General features: G+C 63.0%; 3 protein-coding genes across 5 annotated transcripts; 2 read left to right on the top strand and 1 right to left on the bottom strand.

The window, feature by feature from the left end:
- Nucleotides 1-29: 29 nt before the first annotated feature.
- Nucleotides 30-4,900, bottom strand: CHLRE_14g611552v5 (uncharacterized protein). Its single transcript, XM_043069997.1, has 6 exons — nucleotides 4,032-4,900; nucleotides 3,328-3,509; nucleotides 2,668-2,859; nucleotides 2,257-2,318; nucleotides 1,966-2,008; nucleotides 30-1,731 (listed from the first exon to the last, which is right to left on the bottom strand). The coding sequence occupies exons 1-6, from the start codon at nucleotides 4,720-4,722 to the stop codon at nucleotides 1,543-1,545; spliced, it is 1,359 nt and encodes a 452-aa protein (XP_042916670.1). The 5' UTR covers nucleotides 4,723-4,900; the 3' UTR covers nucleotides 30-1,542.
- A 150-nt stretch (nucleotides 4,901-5,050) lies between these two features.
- Nucleotides 5,051-11,036, top strand: CHLRE_14g611517v5 (uncharacterized protein). The gene is made up of 13 exons (XM_043069996.1): nucleotides 5,051-5,347; nucleotides 5,592-5,638; nucleotides 6,198-6,278; nucleotides 6,499-6,529; nucleotides 6,886-7,131; nucleotides 7,322-7,380; nucleotides 7,673-7,734; nucleotides 8,136-8,274; nucleotides 8,778-8,809; nucleotides 9,067-9,109; nucleotides 9,431-9,501; nucleotides 9,813-10,086; nucleotides 10,385-11,036. Exons 1-13 carry the CDS (start codon nucleotides 5,230-5,232, stop codon nucleotides 10,571-10,573), a joined length of 1,392 nt encoding a protein of 463 aa, XP_042916669.1. The 5' UTR covers nucleotides 5,051-5,229; the 3' UTR covers nucleotides 10,574-11,036.
- Nucleotides 11,037-11,130: 94 nt separating this feature from the next.
- Nucleotides 11,131-19,630, top strand: CHLRE_14g611484v5 (uncharacterized protein). Of its 3 annotated transcripts, none has more exons than XM_043069994.1 (11): nucleotides 11,131-11,632; nucleotides 11,863-11,898; nucleotides 12,231-12,310; nucleotides 12,808-12,910; nucleotides 13,409-13,494; nucleotides 14,448-14,594; nucleotides 14,921-15,067; nucleotides 15,370-15,445; nucleotides 15,723-15,848; nucleotides 16,137-16,260; nucleotides 17,031-19,630. In XM_043069994.1, exons 1-11 carry the CDS (start codon nucleotides 11,381-11,383, stop codon nucleotides 17,072-17,074), a joined length of 1,221 nt encoding a protein of 406 aa, XP_042916667.1. In that variant the 5' UTR covers nucleotides 11,131-11,380; the 3' UTR covers nucleotides 17,075-19,630. The 3 variants fall into 3 exon arrangements, with proteins under 3 accessions (XP_042916667.1, XP_042916668.1, XP_042916666.1); XM_043069993.1 differs by having other exon boundaries at nucleotides 14,448-14,732; XM_043069995.1 differs by lacking the exons at nucleotides 14,448-14,594; nucleotides 14,921-15,067.
- The last annotated feature ends 81 nt before the right edge of the window (nucleotides 19,631-19,711 follow it).

Here is a 19,711-nt window from a genome sequence, read left to right as displayed (position 1 = left end):
GCAGCTTACTTGAAGGCTGCCGGAGAACGCGATAAAGCTCGTTACACACACAGCTCAGACCGCTGCTTCAATGCGGATGCGGCCCAATTGTGCTTTTTGCGGCAGTCACTATCAGTCCAGCCCGCCAGACTGACACCCAGCTGTCAGCCCTAGAGCCGACCGGACCGCCGCGTACCGTGTTTGGTACGGCGGTGAGCACCCCCGCCCGAGCAACAGAGAGTGCCCCTTACGGACTCTCTCCCTCTCTCTCGGGGGTCAGTCTGAGCGGCCCCACGAACCTACCGCCTGCCACCGTGGACACGCCGCATAGCCAGCAGCTGCAAGATAGACTCTTGCACCGCCAGTTTACCTAGCCCCATTGCTTGCATCGCCTACACCACCTGCACCGCCTGCCGCCGTCGCCGCCGCCGGGCGCTCTCAACCGCAATCGTCATACATTCACATAATAGTACAAATGCAGCGGTTCCCTGCACCGTATCAAAGTCTATCTGCGTGTTACCAGCGTGCCCACGCACACGTCGAAACCCCAATAATGCTTTCCCCCGGCCCGCAGCGAGTTGCGCCCATGAGCCCCCGCATGCACACGCCTGTGTGTTCGTGCCTTCCGTCCGCCGTACGTGTGCCTTGACACGCCCCTGCCTGAGAGAGGCAGTACAGGCCCCGCGACCGCGCCATTACCGCACAGCAGCCCACAGCAGCCCCTAGGCTATGCCAGCAGCCGTGTGTGCGCGGCAAGCTCCTAAGTACTGTACAACACGGCACCACCGGGCCTCGTGTGCATGGCTAGGTGGCATGTGCGGCGTGGGCTGCATGGGCGGCAATCTCTATTTCCCGACTCTGGGGCCAACACGCCAAGTCAAATCCCGGTAACACACCGATCCCACGTCATCAGCCAAACAATGGTCAACAGCACGCATAGTCACCGCCCTAGATGTCAAGGCAATCCGGATGTTATCAAGTCAATTCGGAGGAAGTCTTGTTGGGATCCCGGATCCATGCAGAGAATGCAATGGAGCGGCAGTGATCGCAAGTGATATCACCAGCATCCTGGGTGCGCATCTGACAGAATCCCCAAACAACTTTCAGGTCGACTCCACGAACACCACTAGCGCAATCTCACTACGGCCGGGACCGGCAGCGCGCTCCCGACTCGCTTTCTCGCCGCTCGTTCTTGATAAGCATACAAAGTACAAAATTGATCCAGTCTTCGGCAGTAAAAGGAATCCCCAAAGCTGACAAACCCCAGCGTGACGCCTCTTTTCCTCGCAGCCCCTGCCCTCGCCGCAAGCGATGCAAACGGCCTCCTCCCCTCCTCCTGCCCAGCACTCGCCCGCCCTCGCCCTCCCTCCTCGGGTCCTCAGCACTCGTCTGAGCCCTGCCCCCTTGCTTACTCACTGACGTGAAACCGGTGACTCTCTAGCCTCCTCCTCCGCCTCCTCCTCCGCTCCTCCTCGGCGCCTCCTCCTCCGCTCCTCCTCCTCCTCCTCCTCCTCCTCCTCCTCCTCCTCCTCCTCCTCCTCCTCCTCCTCCTCCTCCGCCTCCTCAGCACTCGTCCGAGTCCTGGTACATGTGCACGCCCAGGTACACCAGGTGGTCTGCCACGGAGGTGCACAGCCCCAGGTAGCAGGCCGAGTTGTGACAGCTGGGGTCCTCGCCGCTGCCGTCGCACAGCAGCAGCTTGCGCTCCACGCCGCCCGCAGCGCTGGGGTCGTCCACGTCCACCTCCCACACCTGCGTGCGGCGGTACATGTGTGTGTGTGTTTGTGTGTGCGTGTGTATGTGTGTGTGTGTGCGCGTGTGTGTGTGTTTGTGTGTGTGTGCACGTGTGTATTAACAATGCGTGTGTTGCGGGGTGTGTGAATGTGTTTGTGTGCGTGACGCGAATGGACTCAAGTTTGCACGAAGGGACTTCGTTCCAGCCAACACAACCTTTTGAAGTCAGTCCAGCCAGAGCTACTTGCGCACCTCGCGTGCCACGTGCTGGAAGCCCATAAGCTGTAGCGGCACGCTGTGTGTGTGTGTGGGGGGGGGGGACACGGGGCACGAAGGGGAGACAGGGGGAAACCAGGGTCAAACGAATTGCATTTGGACCATGACTGGGTGCACACACACGACATGTGCGGCAACAAAGGCTGGTTATTTGCCTTCGTGCACATCATGATACACCCACAAGCTCGGTTCATGCATGCTCACAAACGTAACGGTGCACCGGACTTTGGCATTTCGCTTTGCCCACCAGCTTACAGCCGCACCCACCTGGGAACCACATCCCGGTTGTGCGTGAAGCGCCACGACACGTCTATGAACGAGTTGAACAGCTGCGGGGAGATGGGGGTGGGGGTGGGGGCAGCCGTCCATAGAGAACGGAGTGTTCAGATCACGAATGTGAAGTGCCGACGCACGGTGGCGGGGGTGGCGAGTTGCAAGCAGCGGGAGGGTGACGACGGGGTTTGACTCCGCACGCAATGCATGTGTACCGCATCGGAGCTAACCCTCCCGTACCTCAACCCCTTTACCGCCTCCACTCACCCACCCACCCACTCACCCACCCACCCACCCAACCGCCCAGCCGCGTACACCCGAGCTAACCCTCCCTCCGTGCCCTCCTTCCCTTTCCTTCCCCTCCCTTTCCCTCCCTTTCCCGCCCCCCCCTTCCCCCGCCCCCACCTGCTGGTACGCCAGGTTGCCCACCCGCGGCGCGCCAAAGGTGTACACGGTGGTGTGCGTGCCGTTGTGCGCCAGCTTGGACTCAATGGCGGCCAGCTGCGCCAGCGCGCCGCCCATGGAGTGCCCGATGCCCACCAGGCGGCTGCCGGGGTGCGCCGCCACCAGCTCCGACACAGCGGCCGAGAAGGTGGTCTGCGACAGGGGCCGCGTGTGTGCGGGCTTGGGGTTGTGTGTGTGTGTGTGTGTGTGTGTGTGTGTGCGCGCGTGTTTGTATGTGTGTGCGGATGTGTGTGCGGATGTTTGTGCGGATGTGTGTGTAGGTGTGTGTGCGGATGTGTGTGTAGGTGTGTGTGCGGATGTGTGTGCGTGTGTGTGTGGATGTGTGTGTGTGGATGTGTGAGGGGGATGTGCGAGAGGGACGTGAGGGGTGACACGGATTTGTAGGGAGCCGCAGTCGACGCCAACCAGCCCCCCTACCCCGTCACTTTAGCGTCTGTGCTGGCAATGGTGATCCTCTCCTCCACCCGCCTCTCCGCCCCCCCCCACGCCAGCCCCTCCTCTGCCTCGTCCTCCACCTCCTCCGCCCCCCCCTTTCCCCCCACCCGCCCCCACCACAACCCCGCCCCCCTCTCCCCTTTCCCACACTCGCCCGCGCCCCACCTGCAGGCTGCTCCCTGTCCACAGCGTGTAGAAGCCGGCGTGCACCATGGCGTGTGGGAAGCCGGGCTCGGGGTACATGTGGTCGGTGCGCCAGGCGCGCATGTTCTCCGCCCACTGGCCCCAGTTGGAAGAGTCGGTGCCGCGGAACACCAACACGATGGCGCGCCAGGGCGCGTAGTAGCCTGTGTTAAAGAGCACAAGGAAAACGTTGCGCAAAGACAGTAGTAGCCTGTGTGTGCGACATGGGGTGTAAGTGTGTGTGTGTGTGTGTGTGTGTGTGTGTGTGACTGTGTGTGAGGGAGGTGCGGTGTTTGGCGTGGGGTGCGGGTTGTGAAGTATGGACGTGCGTGGCCGCCGGCCGTCCTGGGGCCTTCGGTCCAGCACACGCCCGCCGACTTCCCAACCAACCCACATGTAGCCGCCCACCCCCTGGGCCCAACACTCCTGCTATTGGGAACGGAGTGGACAGCCCCCACGACGCCTCGGCCCCCTCCCATAAGTATTATCGCCCGCATCTGTCACCTCTACCTGTGCCCCGCTGGTTTGGTTTAGTTAGGGCTGGGGACGATTGTCGCGTGCCACTCCGTTGTCAAGCATCTGCCACGCTCTCCTCCTCGCTCTATTGCATTGGGTTTGGTTTAGTTTGGGCTGGTATCTACAGCCCCCTCCCCAGGGCCGCCCCCCCCCCCCATCCCACACCCCACCTGCGTATGCCACCAGGTCCCACACCGCGTCGTGCACCACCCGGTGCGGCGTGAAGCCCGGCACCCCCGCGCAGCGGCTGCAGTTCCACGCCTCCAGCAGGTCGGTGCGGCCGCAGTAGGCGATGGAGGCCAGCCGCCCCGCCGCCATCGCCTCCGCCGGGTCTAGTTGTGGAGGCGGCGGGTCCGCGGCGCCCAAGCCGCTAACGCCTGTGCTGGTGCTGCTGGTGGTGGAGGGGTCCGCCTGATGGTGCTGGGTGTGTTGCCTGGCGGCTTGCGCCGCCTCCTCGGAGCTGGAGGCAGCTGCGCGCGCGTCCTGCGGCCGCCCTGCCCAGGGCGCGAGCGGCAGGCTAGGCCCGGAGGCCAGGCGGGGGAGGCGCTGGGCGGCATCGGCTGAGAAGACCGTCTCAACGGCAGGGTCGCGCAATGAGGGCGCTGACAAGGCACCAGCGCTGCTTCTGCTTCTTGGTGAAGCCTGGGAGCTAGAATCTAAAGCTTGTCCGGTTGAGCCAGCGAGTCGCTCGGGATGCCACGCGGAAAGAGGCGACAGAACCTCGCTTAGCAGTGCCTCCTGACGCGCCTCTGAGCGGTGCCTGTCCCTCCAGAGCTTGAGACTAGAGAAGTACGGCAGCCTTAGGGCAGACGCGCTATGGCACGCGTGAGCAAGAAGGAGAAGCAGAGCTAGGGTCAGCATGCGCGTTCGCGTTCCAGCAAACTGGCCGGCACGAAGGGCCGCCGATTTCGGCGGCCCCAAGACGGCCATCTACACAGCGACTACAAGAAAGCAGGGGTAGGGTCTTGGGTTGTGTATGCTGAGGTGGAAGTTGTTTTTTCAAAAAGGGTCTTTCGCGCGGCCGCTGACGCTCCTACAGAGCAATACCAGTATGCAAAACAAAGTAGTGCGAGTACCGAGCGCAGGCGAAGCCCAACAAAGCAACGATGGCAACGATTGTGTTTTGGCACTTGGGCATGATCCCTGCCAACTTGCGTTTGATACCTGCTAAAACGCAAATTACGCTGACAATACTGTAGTTTGAAGGAGCGTCCCTCAAAAAATTTTGAGCCGAGACTAACCGGCACTTCAGGTGCAAGAGCAATGTTGCAGGTTTCGAGGCCCCCGCTCGCGGGGCCGCAGCGACTCCCATGCAGTCGCGTCAATACTCACGTGCGATGCACGGTGTCAGCATCAAGGCGTCGACGGATGCAGCACCGCGTTGTGTGCGCCCTGCCCCCGCCCAGCAATCCCACCGGGCTCGCCAAAGGCTTCAGCCTGCTGGAATGGACCAACCAGGTTCTGCCTCAGGGGCAGCTCGTCAGCGGTACGTGACAACTTACGCCACAACGCAAGACTGGGAAGGGGAAGGCTTTGTTTGGAGGGGCAGGGGTGGGGGACGGGGCAGGGGGGAGGCAGTACTGTGGGGGCAAAGCTGCGCAGCCTGGCCGAAGGGGGCATCTGCCGCTACAGCCAGCGCACTGGTACTGGTACTGCAGCACACGCGACAAGTGACGTTGACGCCGCACATGACACGCCGCCGCACGTGACTTGACGCACATGCCACACAGGAGTAAAGGAGGGCTGGAAGATGGCGTGGATGGCCATGATGCGAGAGGTTGGCCGGGGGGCGGCGGGGGGTTGTAAATTCCAGCCCAAACTAAACCCGGGGGGTTGAGTGTGTGACAGCAAGGAGGGATGAATTGCCCGAGCCCAAATAAATAGGTCCCAATAGTTAAGGAATCGTCGCCCAAGCAAGGGCGAAGGCGCGGGTCCGTGAGGCGAGGAATAAGACCGCGTGGCACGCGGCCAGGCGTGTGAGCATGAGCATGAGCATTTACATGGCGTCGGAGTCCATGTGGCCCCACTAACTCTTGTGAGTCTGGAGGCGCCTGATAGCCAAAAGAGCTAGTCCTACGACAAGTTTCGCAACTGGCTGTCGCGAGTTGTTTGCGCCGGGCGTTGTTTGAGCCAGGCGTGTGTTGAAGCCGCCATGGCTTCCCTCGCCCCGCCCCGCCCGCCCGCCGCCCTGGCGCCGCATGTGTTGTAAACTTCCCGCACGTCAACCTTGCAGCGATTCGCACACTTGCTTTGCTCTTTGGAGCTTGAAGTCGAGCTGATTGAATTTGCATTGCAGTTAACCCTTCCTCCTCTCCCGCCTCTCCCCGGACCCACAGCTGGCGCCGCAGAGTAAGGACGGAGCCTACACGCGGCCCACCTACGCATTCGGCGGCCGCCTGGGGGAGGCCGAGTTTCCCGTGAGTCGGAGCTGGAATAAAGACTTTGCCGCTTCCCGTTATGCGGTTTTGAGCAATTGTCATGCCTCTTTTGGGGGGATCTCGCGCCCACAGTGGCGCAGCGGCCTTCGCTGCGATCTGAGTGCCCCCTGCCGGCACCTGCATGCACACACACACGCACACACACACACATACACACACACGTGTCACGCAATGACTGATGCTCCCCCACACCCCGCAGGCCGAGGCGGGCCGCTACCACCTGTACCTGGGTGAGGCTGGCAGCAGCAGCTGTGAAGGTTGTTGCGTGTGCGGCGGAGTGGTGTGTGTGGCAGCGTGGCGGTAACATCACCATTCCCTGCAAGAAACAACAGTCGGCGCTAGTTCGGTGGCTGGCAGCAGCTGCGACTGGGCTGTGCCGACAGTTGAGCAGGGCCGGGGCCGTGCCCCCACGTGGCCGGGGCCGTGGCCCCCTCCCCTCCCCGGCACTGGCCGTGGCCGCACGGGCTACCGTGCAAAGCTCAAATCTGACCGCCACCCATGCCCCCCCCCCCCCCCCAAACTGACCAGCCTAACGCCTACCCCCCCCCCCCGCCTCGCCCCGCCCCGCCCCTCCCCGCACCCTCAGGCAACGCCTGCCCCTGGTGCCACCGAGTTGCATTGGCCGCCGTACTGCGCGGCTGGTTCAGGCCGCAGCAGCAGCAGCAGCAGCAGCAGCAGCTAGGGCCGGCGGCGGCGGCGGCGGCGGCGGTGGCAGGGCGGCAGCTGGGGCCGGCGGCGGCGGCGGCGGCGGCGGTTGCGGCGGCGGCGGGGCCTCAGCCGCTCATGTCGTACACGCGCCTGGAGGACGACCCCACCCGCGCCCGCCGCGGCGGTGAGCTGCGGGCCAATGGCGTTCTTGCACGGGGCAGGCCATTGCGGTTGGGGCCGGGGGGGGGGGGGCGGGGAGCAGCAGATGTGTCCAGCTGCCGATCTGCCGTGTTTCGGTCCGGTCGTGTGACTCCCACACGTAAGAAGAAGCAGAAAGAACGGCTCTCTCCCCCGCACAAACTTGCTGCGTGCAGGCTGGGTGTTTGGTGCGGCTGACCCGGACCCGGTGTTTGGCGCCGCCGACCTGTGGCAGGTGGGGGTTGGGTTGGGCGGGGGTCGGGGTAGTGATTTGGGGGGGGGGGGGGCGGGTGGTCAAGTGGGGGGTTTCGGACGGTTGAAAGAGTCAAAGGTCATGTGGAATGTACCGTAGTACCTCCAAAGACTGAACACCGCCGCACAAGTCATCACTTCTCTCATCACGTCTCTCAACACTACCCTCATCACTACTCGCATCACTACTCGCATCACCACTTTCATCACTACTCTTGCCTGACATATGCTTCCAATTCTATCAACTTCCATTCGCTCGCCCGCTGTCCGGCCAGGTGTACGACACGGTGTCACCCGGGTTCCGCGGGCGGTGCACTGCGCCGCTGCTGGTGGACAGGTGGGTGCCGGTGCGTGTGCGCGTGTGTTTTGTGTGTGTGTGTGTGTGTGTGTGTGTGTGTGTGTGTGTGGTTTGCGTGGTTTGGGTGGTTGGGTGCGCGCATATGGCGTCTGGAGTGACTGGCAAAACCAAACACAGCGGTGTCCGTCGGGGTGGGGGATCCCTCATTTCCTGCCGTCCTTGCAACGGCCTTCCAACCTACTTCACCTGCCCATTGTGGTGCAGCGGGTACTCCGCCAAAGCTTGCGAGCGAATGCCACACGGCACGGCATGCCTAAACCGTGCGCCCAAACCCAACCCCCCAACCCAACCCCTCCACCCAACCTCCCAACCCAACCCCTCCACCCGACCTCTCCACCCAACCCCTCCACCCGATCTCCAAACCCCCCCTCTGCCCCCAGGTCCAAGCGCGCCGCGGTGTGTAACGAGTCGGCCGACATTGTCCGCGGCCTGGACGCCGCGAACCTGCCCGGCGCTACCACGGCGGTGCAGCTGCGGCCGCCCGCGCTGGCGGCGCAGATCGACGTGCTGAACGCGCGGGTGGGTCTTGTGGTGGGGGTGGTGGGGGTGGGGGTGGGGAGTGGTGGTGGTGGGGGTGGTGGTGGGGGTGGGGGTGGGGGTGGGGGTGGGGTGGGGTGGGGTGGGGTGGGGATGGAGGGTGTTGGGAGAAGCGATAGGCGCTTATGCTGTGGGTAGAAAATGGCCTTGTCTATATGGCTCTGTCATGCGTAGCCGCCGCATAGGCCACCGTTCGGGCTGCCACATGCATGGAGTCGGTTACAGCGGCGCAGACGCGGTTGCGGCTGGGACCCGCACGAGTTGCAGTCGGCGCAGCATGTTGGGTTGCCTAGACACCACACATTGCGCCCAGTCGGAAAGCCCACCCACCCCGCCCTGCCTACCTCCCCTTCCCTATCACTATGCTGACGACACAACACGACATCAAATGCCATAACACGACATCAAATGACACAACACGACATCAAACGACACTACACGACATCAAATGACACGACACGACACCACGTGACGTCGCCCGACAGATCTACAGCGCGATCAACAACGGAGTGTACAGGTGACGGCGCGCATGCGCACACATGCTTGCAGGAGGCCGGGGGTGGGGTTGTAAATACCAGCCCAATCTTAACCAAACCAAAAGGGAAAGAGGCGCTCGCCACCTGCCGCCTGGCAACCACAGCTCCTGCCACAGCTACAGCCCTGGGTCCTGGGCCTGGGCCTTGCTGTTACTGCCGCCGCCGCCGTTGTTGCTGGCACTCTGAGCTGCTGCTGCTACTGCTGCTGCCGCTACTGCTACTGCCACTGCGGTTGCAGGTCCGGCTTCGCCACCACGCAGGCCGCGTACGACGCCGTACAGGTGTGTGTGTGTGCGTGTGTGCGTGTGTGCGTGTGTGCGTGTGTGCGTGTGTGCGTGTGTGCGTGTGTGCGTGTGTGTGTGTGTGTGGAAGTTGAAAGGGCGAAGTTGGCAGTTGGAACAGGCATGTGTGTGGTCTGTGGAGTGTGCGTGTTCCTGACGTGACACAGGTCTAATGCCTGCGGCCGGGCCGCCCCACAACTCCAGGCCTGTTGCCTCTGCTGGAATCTCCCCATCACCCAACTTGTCTGTCCTCCAAAACTTCCCGCCAAGCCCCCACGCGCCCTCCACAACCCCCCCCCTTCCACCCACCCCCCCGGCCAGGCCGAGCTGTGGGGTGCGCTGGATGAGATGGAGGGGCGGCTCAGTGCCTCGCGCTTCCTGCTGGGAGACAAGTGGGTGAATACAGGGGGAAAGGAGGGTATGGAGGAGGGGGGAGAGGGTGGGCAGGAGGAAGAGGGCGGGTGGCGCGGGAGAGTGGAGCGGGAGAGTGGAGCGGGAGAGGGAGCGGGAGAGTGCAGGTGCCACGACGCTCCGCCGCGTCCTGCCACAACACGTGGCGGCCGGCCCCGCCCCTGCACACATTCGCCCCACCTCCACCTTCCCCTCAAAGCCTCCCTCACACACGCCCCTCCCACACACCCCTCACACGGGCCCCTCACACACACGCCCCTCACACGCCCCTCACACGCTCCCCCCTCGAAAGGCTGACCGAATGCGACGTGTGGCTCTTCCCCACCATCGTGCGTCTGGATGCCATGTACGGCCCCCTCTTCAAATGCAGCCGCCGCCGCATCTTCGGCTGTAGCAGCCCGGCAGCCGCCCGGCCGGCGGCGGCCGGGACGGCTGTAGCACGGGGCCACGGGGCGGCGGCGGCGGCTGTAGCAGCAGCGGCAGTGGGGTGCGGGGGCGACTACCCACACCTGGCGGGTTGGGCGAGGGACATCTGGCAGCTGCAGGTGCCTGGATCGCTGGTGCAGGTGAGGGGGTGTGGCGGGTGTGTGTGTGGGGGTGGTTGTAGATACCAGCCCAAACTAAACGAAACTAGCGGAGCACAGGCAAAGGAGATAGTTGCAAGCGATAATACTTATGGGAGGTGGATCGAGGGGCGGTACCAGAGGCACTTGCAGCCTCGCGCCCCCGCACACTGTCGAGCAAACGCGCTGCACATTTGTACTGCCTTTTGTTGCATCCTGTGCAAATGCAAACAAGCTCCCAGCCACCTCCCTAACGCTGTCATTTTCTTGCAACACAACGCTCTTGCGCTTTTTTTACCAGATTTCCGACACGCTGGATCTGGACGCGGCGCGGCGCTCCTACTTCAGCTCGCTGTTCCCGCTCAACCCGGGCGGCATCGTGCCGGCCGGTCCCACCGCCGCCGACCTGCAACTGGGCAGCAGGGCGCCGGGGCGGGGGGGCAGCAGTGTGCTGGAGGAGGTGTGCCACCTGCGGCGGGCGGCGGAGTAAGGGGGAGGAGGGGAGGGGGGGAGGAGGGGAGGGGAGGAGGTGGTGTGCCACCTGCGGCGGCCGGCGGAGTAAGCGGGGAGGAGGAGGCGACAGGGGAGCAAGGGGAGGCGTGAGCACGGGTGGGGGAAAGCAGCGTGTGTAAGGTGAGCTGCGGGTTTATGGTTGACTGGTACGAATGACGGTGGTTGCGCAGGAGGGGCCAAGACTTGGCGGGAGGGAGGGCCTCATGAAGGCTGTCAACGCCGTGTTGGTCAACTGAGGGGGTGGCGAGGGCGGGGCAGGTGATGGGGGCTGAGGGGAAGGTGGGCGATGGCCGGGTGGCGGGCTTGAGCCTTGAACGGTTGGGGAGGTGGCTGGGCGGGTGCGCGTAAGGCGGGGAACCGAGCGCAGAAGGAAACCCTAATGTTTCTGAACTTTGCAAATCCAAGCAGTATCGTGTCCTGTGCAACTTTACAAGTCTGAGGCCTTCTGCTGCGGCGCTGGTATGCTGAAGAAGCGCTGCGTGGGAATGACGCTAAGCGCAATCGAAGCTTTCAAGTCGTCGCTCACGAATCCTTGTGTCCAATCAGAATTGCAGAGTAGAAGTTGTTAGCGCGACATCAAACCTCAAAAGCTATCCTGCTTCTTCCCACGGAGACACGTCGACTGTTGCGCGAGACGTTGCCGCTTTCGGAGGGCAAATTGGCTTCTGACGCTTGCAGGGCGATACTCACCGCGCATAAAGGCTTATCTCTACTGTAAACACAAAAAAACTACTGAGCTGTCCCGCGGTGCCGGCCTCGTGGCTTCGCGGGCCCGGTTTGAGAAATGCAGAGCTCTCTAGCACTCCGCAGCGGCGAAAGCACGCTGCATACGCACCGTGGCAGCAATAAATGCAGTTTGACCGTGCGCGGCATCCAGCGCCGGGCCTGTCGTCACCACACACCCCTCGCACCACAAGCCGCGGCCGGCTTCCCGACCAGCTCGCCGCCTGAGCCTGACAAAGCCGGGAGCTCATCATCCTCGTCCTCGACTGCTGCAGCAGCGGTCCCGCAGAGCCTTGCCCACCTCTGGCCCAAGGTAAGGGCGGGGGTTTAGCCACGGAGGGTTTAGCCACGGAGGGGATACGGTATGAAACGGAAGTGACGGTGGACGAGCTGCCAGGCAACCACACAAGTTTTGTCACCAAACACGGGACCCCTGCCCCCATCCTGGCTGCTTTTGCCGCATACGTGTTTTTGTCGCGTACGCACACTCTTGCCACCTCTGTCTCACACCAAAACCCACGACCCCACCCTCACACCCTGCAGGTCAGCTGGTCCCGCTACCACCTGCAAGTGCTCTTCGTAAGTGCTGTTCCTTTATACAATGGCGACTGGCCGCTCACCAGCCTAGTCCCGCTCGGCTGGCCGGCGCCGCATTCAGAACCCCGAACTCGAACCACCCACCCGTACACGTCGACTGGCCCCAACGGCCCCCACGGCCCCCTGTGCTTACTTAAGTGGCACGTTCCCCCACGGCCCCCACGGCCCCAACGGCCGCCGTCACCAACTGGAACCGGCTCCTTGGGCTCGGGCCCGTGACCTCCCGCCCTAGCCAACAGTGCCTTATCCTACCTAGCCGCGCCTGCGACGCCGGACCCCAGCTCCCCGTCCCTCACCACCACCCGTCCCTGCAGGTGGACCAGACCGACACGGTGCGGGGGCGGCTGGCGGCGGGGCTGTTCGAGCGCTGCGCCGAGTGGAATGGGTACGGCAGGTGAGGGCAGCGGGGGCGGTGGGGGCGGCAGGTGAGGGCGGTGGCGGCTGGGGGCGGTGGCGGTTGGGTGCTGTCACGGGGAGGACGGCGACGTTGCGACGGCACGGGTGTGGGTGACCGGCACGGGTGTGTGCGTGTGTGTATGTGTGTGTGTGTGGGGGGGGGGGGGTTGTTGGTGGACCCGTGCGTGACGTGGCCTGTGGAGGTGTGATGAGCAAGGGTGATGGCGGAGGGTGTGTGGCCACTGCGTTTCTGCCACAGCAGCCACAGCAGCAGAGCAACGGCGGCTGTCTGATGAGGGTCACAGCTGACACGTCTGTGCCGTCCGCCATGACCACCTCCAGGACCACGGTCTCTGTGTTGCAACCACCACCACAACCACCACAACCTAATCCCCGGCAGGTCCATGTTTCACGTTACCGTTCGCATGCACGGCCACCTCCCACCACCACCACCACACACACGCAACCGCCCCCACACTGCTCCCCCCCCCGCAGGGCTCTGTACCCCTGGTCTGCGGGCCTGGCCCCGGGTGGCCCACGGGACATCCACGCCATCTCCAAACTCACGGCGCTCATGCGCGGAGCCACCAGCCTAGAGGTGTGTGTGTGGGGGGGGAGGGAGGGTGTGGGGAGGGGGGGTTGTAAATACAAGCCCAAACCCAACCAAACCAAGCTAAAACGAGCGGAGCACAGGCAGAGGCGTTCGTTGCAAGCGATAATACGGGGTAGGGGGGAGGGGCGCAACTGGGTGGGTTGTGGGGCCAGGGGTGGCGCGTGAAGCGAGGGGTTGTTGGGAGTGGTTTTGTTTTTTGGGGGGGGGGTATGTGGGGTTGTGTGAGATCGTGGTGGGGTTGACATTCAAGTGGTTAGGGGGATGGGAAGGTGTTTTGGGGGACGAAAAGCCAGGAGCGGGCTGGTAGGGGTCTTGCGGTGGGGAGCGGTGTGGCGGAAGGGGTGATTGGCTGGATGGCGGTTTCGGTGTTCCCTGTGGCCTGCACCACATACGCGCCACACACACAAATACACACACACGTACCACCTCCTCAACCCTCCACTTCCTTGAATAATCATGAATGTAACCCCCCTGGGCCTCCAGATCCTGCCCCGCTACTTCACTCGGCCGCCCGAGGCCTTTGAGCTGGAGGACCTGGACCGCTACGACCTGGTGCTGGCGCTGGACAGGTTGGTTAGGTGGTTAGGGTGGTTGGGGCAGTTAGGGTGGTTGGTTGTGGTGGTTTGGAGGGGGTAAGCAAGCGGTTGGGAGGGGCGTTCGGCTCAGGCAACTGCACTTGTCGCCGCGTAACTGCCGCCATAGCATGCACAGTACGGCACTGCCGCTGCACACCGTAATTAAGGTGGTGGGGAAAGGTTGGGGCAGCGGTTGGGGCGGTTGGGCGGTTGCTACTGCTATTGCTTGTACGGTTGCTGTTCGAATAGCAGCAGTGGCAGCGGCAAGCGGTTGGGTTGTGTTGTGCTTCTGCTGCGGCACCCCGCTACTTCATCAACACACACACACACACACACACACACACACACACACACACACACACACACACACACACACACACAACACACACAACACACACAACACACACACCACACACACACACACACACACACACACACACACACACACACACACACACACAAGGTGGAGGTTAGAACAGCGGGGGTTGCGCGATTTCCGGTTGGTAAGACCGGCGGCTCACCGCAGCAGGTATGCGAGGTAGCTTCAGGTAACATCCCTAAACCGTCGCTTTGCTGCATCGCATACACTGTCTTTGCGTAACGTTTTCCTTGTGCTCTTTAACACACACATACACACACACATACACACATACACACACACACACCAGGGCTTCAGGAAGTCAGGACGGGTCTTGGCGCGTCTGGCTGGGGCTCGCTTTTCCAATGAGGGACCTATGGGCGGGCCTTTGGGCTGAGGGCTTTTAAGCCCCCGGGTATTGCTTTTGCTAAACTGTATTGTACCTTTCAAATGGGCCGGGTGCGCGGAGCTGGGGTAGTTTGGGCGACCTGGCGGACTGGGCGACGACGAGCTCAACACCTTCGTCGCCCTGTTCCCGCTGGTCTCGGTACCGGCACCACGCTACTTTTCTCTTAAGCCCGCGTCACAGGTCCGGGACCCCGTCCGGAGCCCGCGATGCATGCGCGATATGCCCATCGGTACACCGCTCGCTCAGTCACCTTCTGCGACCACCTGATGGCTCTGGTGGCTCTGGCGGACGGCGGACCTCGTCACGGAGCACGGCCATGTCGCCGAGGCGTACGGCGCGGCACTACCATGCACCCGCGACACGTCGCAGCGCGTGTTCAAGCTATCAGGGGGGTAACTGGATTCTGGGGGGTGGGGGGCTCGTCACGAACAGCCGACGCGGCCACTACGGCCGCGCGCGTGCCTAGCCTCGGTGCCGCCGTGGAGTGGGGAGCGGGAGGCCAGCTCCCGCCAGCCCACGGCGCACACACGTCACACGCACACACACCCGCCTGACACGTCTGGAAACGCTGCAACCGCCGCCCGCCACGTCCCCCATGCAGCCTTGGCCCCGTTTAGTCGCAGTGCCACCGCTAACTCGCCCTCTTCCCATAGTGTTATTGTACTTAGTGGGCGGGATTTGGGACGCGTGATACCTAGCTTGTCTGCTGCACGCCGCCTCTCTTGTCGCCGTTGCCATTCACATGCCCGTGACACTTCCTCGCTGCCGCCCTATGCCCATGCTTCCACATTTGCCTATAGGTGAGCTCGACTACGACCAGCGGGCGGGAATCTGGGAATTAGGCGTGCTGGGTAAACGTTGTTTAGCGCGCCCAGGGTGCGGAGCATGGACGCATACAGGTGCAACGCGGGGTCAGGCCGAATGGTCGCCCGTGGGGTTCCAGGCTTATCGCGGGTAAGTATGACTACCTGGGTCACGGCAACCACGCGACGCTCGGTAAATTGGTAGGTATCGGTAAGTAACTCCGTCGCGTCATTGGGCGGGCTTTCGTTTCGTTTTTTAACACACACACACACTTACACGCACACGCACAACACTACAGGTCTGTGCACGAGGCGCTGCATGGATCCATCGCCGCCGAGTACCCGCCCGGACCCGACCGCGACTACTACATGCAGGTGCGGGTGGGTGGGTGGGGTGTGCAGGAGGGTGCGGCAGGGGTGGGCGGAGGGCGAGGGAGGGGGCGAGGGAGGGGGGCGCTTGAGCTTCCATCATCCTTTGAAAAAGGAAAAGGGGGAGAAGGGGGCGGAGGAGTGGGGGGAGTGGGGCCGGGTAGTAGGAGGCGGCGGTTGGTGAAACCCCACGCCACGTCAACTCATCGGCCACCATCCCAGCATCCACCCGCAATCCCACCACCGCCGTGCCCCTCCTCTGCCCCCCCCGCCCGCCCCGCAGAAGGTGTGCCTGCTCACCACCTTCTCGCACTACGAGTCTGACGCGGTGCTGACGCGGCGCGGCGGCTTCGCGCTGCTGCCCGCGCAGCTGTCGTACCTGCTCAAAGACGGAGCGGGCGGGCTGGCGGTGAGCGGGCGGGAGGTGTTAAAAGGGGCGTGTGTGGGGGCTGCGTGGTTGCCTGGTTGGGTGGTTGGGACGGGTTGCGCGTTGCAGTGCCCTAGGGCGCCCTAGTGCGCCGGCAACACGTGAAGGCCCTCAGGTGGGAGCAGCAAGGCACCGGCTAGCGCCCACACACACCTGTTCTCCCCGAAAACACACACGCCTTGTGCTCCTATGCTTTACATAACATATGCCAACGTCAACCCCCACGCCCCCTCCCCCCACCACCACCCACCCACCCACCCCCCACCCCAGGCCAGCAAGGCGGTGGTGGACATCCCCTCGCCCGACCTGTCCTCCCCCGACGGCGCGGCGCAGTGGGAGGCGGTGGTGGCGGCACTCATCCTGTCCACTGCCTCGCTGGTCAAGTACCTAGTGGGTGAGTGTGGGGGAGTGCATGTGTGTGTTGAGAAAACAAAACGAAGCCCGCCCAGACAGCGTCGGAGTTACTTACGTGTGTGTGTATGTGTGCGTGTGTGTGATTGAATGAGAGGGGTGCTGTAGCTCAGTCCGGAAGACCAGAAGACAAGGGGGTGCGTGCGAAAGTTTGGGAGCAAGAGGGACAAGGGGGCGGGCGGGCAGGCGTGCCGCAGGGGAGGGACAAGGGGGCGGGCGGGCAGGCGGGCCACTGGCCGTGCCACACACACACACTCATTACTGGATAGGTTGACAGGTGTGAGCCACGTCAGTCGTGTGAGTGACCACACTCCAGATGACAGCGCTGCAATGGGCGCGGTGGTCCCTCGGGCTCTCTCGTCCTGCGGCCAACGTCTGTGCCTGTGGGGCAGCGGCCCACCTCGGCGGGGCGCGAGCCGTGAAGTACCGGCGCGGCGCGCGTTTACGCTCTTTACACATCGAATGCCCCTTCCCCTTCCATCTTTGATGCACACCGTTCACATGAATGGCTACCCCCTGCTGCTGGCTTGGTTGGCTTGGTTTGGGTTCTGGAATGAAATACCCCCTGCTGCTGCCGCCGCGCGCGTTCATGACCTTTACACTCCGTGTGCGCCTCCCTCCTGCTGCTCTAGTAGCACCTAGTAGTAACGTTTCCAGTGCCCCTGCTGATATCCTGTTCTCAATGTTGTAACCTTGCAATGCCCCTGCTGCTGCTGCTGCTGCTGCTGCTGCCGCCGCCGCCGCCGCCTGCAGACGCCTACCCGGAGGACATGCCGCACTACGACCCCCAGGACTGAGGGGCTGATGCGCCGGGACGGGCTGATGCGCCGGGACGGGCTGATGCGCCGGGACGGGCTGATGCGCCGGGACGGGCTGATGCGCCGGGACGGGCTGATGCGCCGGGACGGGCTGATGCGCCGGGACGGGCTGATGCGCCAGGACGGGCTGATGCGCCGGGACGGGCTGATGCGCCGGGACGGGCTGATGCGCCGGGACGGGCTGATGCGCCGGGACGGGCTGATGCGCCGGGACGGGCTGATGCGCCGGGACGGGCTGATGCGGCCCCTGCGCCGCTGGAGTAATGCGCCGCAGGACTGATGCGGCGCCGGACAGGTGCGCCGGCAGCCGTGTGGCGGCGCGCATCACTGGGGGCGGGGACCGATGGGCGGACTGGTGCGCCGGCAAGGCAGCCGTAGGCGGGTCTCGGCCCCAGAAGCGGGCGGCGGCAGCGGCGGCAGCGGCGCGCCTGCAGCAGAACGCGGGCGGCAGAGGGCGCAGGGGATCATTGCGCACTCAATGGGCACTCGGTGGGGACTACGTGGGGTGCAGCAGCAGTCCGGCTCGGCCCGGGCCTTTGCACGGGTCTTTGTGGAACCTGGGCAGGGGGTTGTGGGGGTTTGTGTTGGGCTGAGGTTGACCTACGCACGCGTGTGTGCATAAGACGAGCTTGAGGAGAGGAAGAGACGTGCGTTGGGTCTCGGGGTGATGTACGGCATGCGTGTGTGTTTGTGCGGCCTGGGCTGGACGGCATTTGTCCCGCCCGGTCGCCATGGGGTCGTGGGGATGCGGGGTAGATCGGGACCTTGCGAGTACGTAGTATAACGTTGCGTTGCTTGTACAGCCGCCGTGTGACTTGTTGGGGCAAGTTGCCCGAGTTGGAAGACCTTCGCAAGTTTCCATTGTTGCTTTGTCAGCGTGTAACAGTATCGTCGTATAGGCTATGGGCGGATGGCTAGTGGGTCAATGCTAGCCTAGGTGTTGAGTATGTGATACGGAGTGCGCTTTCCTGTTGTACATTATTTGCAGTTAACTGACCGTGTGTACCTCTGTAGATAGTGGCTTTGTGGTCGGGCCATGGCGTTGGCAGGGCAGGCGGCGGCACCGCCGTGCGAGTGTGTATGCGCCTTGATGTGCCACGTCCGTACGGTATAATAATGGTGATGGTAGCGGTACGGTGTGGTGATGGTGATGATGATGACACGCTTGGCAGGGGCCAGGGGCCAATGCAACTCTTGGTTTCGAGGGGAGCCAGCAACAACAATTGATTGGATCTGCAAGGGGCTTGAGGGGCTCCTCAGTTGTCGCAAGAGGCTCTGGGGTGTGCTGCGGAAGCGTTCGTGGTTGGTCTGGTCCGGTGAGGTGAGGTGCTTGCGTGTGTGCACATACGGTACTGAAGCCGAAGGCGAATTTTGCTGCAAGCGATTGATGTGGTGATGTGCCGCGCGATTTTTGACGGTCGCGGCTTTTGGTTTTTGCGCGCCAGCAACACCGGCAGCGCTGTGGGTTGAATGAGGGACGATTCTCAAAGAAAACATTATCTGGTGCAGAAATGCAACCCTACTTTTGATGGTTGCTGAGAAGATTGGGTGTGTGGCATACCCGCAGTGTGCGGTGTGCCCGGAGATGCATTGAGGTGTGCGCGTGCACTGGCGGTTTGGTGATTCAACGCCGTGGAGGCAAGTGGAGTGCAACACACGCATACACACATACACTTACATACACGGCCGCAGTCATGAACCCACGTGTGCTGGAGAGCCGTGCGAGCAAGCGGTCTGACTTATGGAGGAGGCGTGGCTCTGGTAGCTGGTGTGGGGCTGTGTTGAATGCGGGCAGGGGCTGCGTCATGCCCAGCCCAGGCGACCCCGCCCAACACCGCATCAGACCGCCGCTGGCACGGCTGCACGCTGAGGAGCCGCTGGCAAAGACAGGGTATGGGAGGTCCTGCTTGGTGGGGCTGTGCCTGCAGCATATAAAGGATTTGCAAGCAGTCCTCTGCGACTCTATACGGTAACGACAGTTCTGTAATGGCAGTAATGACACTTCCTGTAATGACAGTAACACTCGCTGACGCTCATCCCTTTTGAGGGCTGTAACAGTCGCTATTTTTTGAGGCCTGTGCGGCTGTACCGTAGACGTCAGTGGTCGCACGCCGTCCTTATACCCTTCAGCAGCCCCAATGGTCCCCACAGCCCTTCCTGCAGCTGCCGACAGCGACTTGATTCGGATGTTGAGAGGTGTCATGTGCCTTGCTGCTGGCGCCTTGTGCACGGGCGGCACGACGGCGCTGTAGTGTGAGCAGGCGTGCGCGGTGCAATGAGACCACGTCATCGGGATGTGCATGCGACGGGGTTGGAGCCGGCAACTGGCGCAGTCTAAACAACACTAGGTTAAAACGAACGTGTATTGTGTTGGGGCTGTTGGATTGAGTTCGGGGGTTCTGAAGTTACAGAGTTTATGGATGAGGTACTGGGCGGGTATGAACGCGCAGGTGGCTAACGTTTTGCAAGGGTGCCGCAGCTCCGAACGACACGGACTGGGGGTTCCGGATGCCACGGATGTAACGAACGCTTACTGAATTTTACGGCCATCTGAGGGCTTTGGAAACGGGGGCCGTCAGTGGGATTGGTGGGGGTCGGTGGGATCGGTGGGAACGG

This window comes from Chlamydomonas reinhardtii, chromosome 14 (assembly GCF_000002595.2).
Source record: "Chlamydomonas reinhardtii strain CC-503 cw92 mt+ chromosome 14, whole genome shotgun sequence".
In the NCBI taxonomy this organism is placed as follows: domain Eukaryota; kingdom Viridiplantae; phylum Chlorophyta; class Chlorophyceae; order Chlamydomonadales; family Chlamydomonadaceae; genus Chlamydomonas; species Chlamydomonas reinhardtii.
Note: the sequence above shows the minus strand (reverse complement) of the source record. Positions and strands in the feature narration are given on the sequence as shown.

What these genes read in the sequence shown, in the direction of transcription:
- CHLRE_14g611552v5 (XM_043069997.1), bottom strand. Translation starts at nt 4,722, where the DNA reads ATGCTGACCCTAGCTCTGCTTCTCCTTCTTGCTCACGCGTGCCATAGC. An exon ending in GCAACCTGGCGTACCAGCAG is followed by an intron (nt 2,319 to 2,667) that starts GTGGGGGCGGGG and finishes ATCTCCCCGCAG; the next exon opens with CTGTTCAACTCGTTCATAGA. An exon ending in AACCGGGATGTGGTTCCCAG is followed by an intron (nt 2,009 to 2,256) that starts GTGGGTGCGGCT and finishes ACACACACACAG; the next exon opens with CGTGCCGCTACAGCTTATGG.
- CHLRE_14g611517v5 (XM_043069996.1), top strand. Translation starts at nt 5,230, where the DNA reads ATGCAGCACCGCGTTGTGTGCGCCCTGCCCCCGCCCAGCAATCCCACC. An exon ending in TCAGGGGCAGCTCGTCAGCG is followed by an intron (nt 5,348 to 5,591) that starts GTACGTGACAAC and finishes CATGCCACACAG; the next exon opens with GAGTAAAGGAGGGCTGGAAG. An exon ending in TGGGGGAGGCCGAGTTTCCC is followed by an intron (nt 6,279 to 6,498) that starts GTGAGTCGGAGC and finishes CACACCCCGCAG; the next exon opens with GCCGAGGCGGGCCGCTACCA.
- CHLRE_14g611484v5 (XM_043069993.1), top strand. Translation starts at nt 11,381, where the DNA reads ATGCAGAGCTCTCTAGCACTCCGCAGCGGCGAAAGCACGCTGCATACG. An exon ending in ACCACCTGCAAGTGCTCTTC is followed by an intron (nt 11,899 to 12,230) that starts GTAAGTGCTGTT and finishes CCGTCCCTGCAG; the next exon opens with GTGGACCAGACCGACACGGT. An exon ending in ACCGCGACTACTACATGCAG is followed by an intron (nt 15,446 to 15,722) that starts GTGCGGGTGGGT and finishes CCCGCCCCGCAG; the next exon opens with AAGGTGTGCCTGCTCACCAC.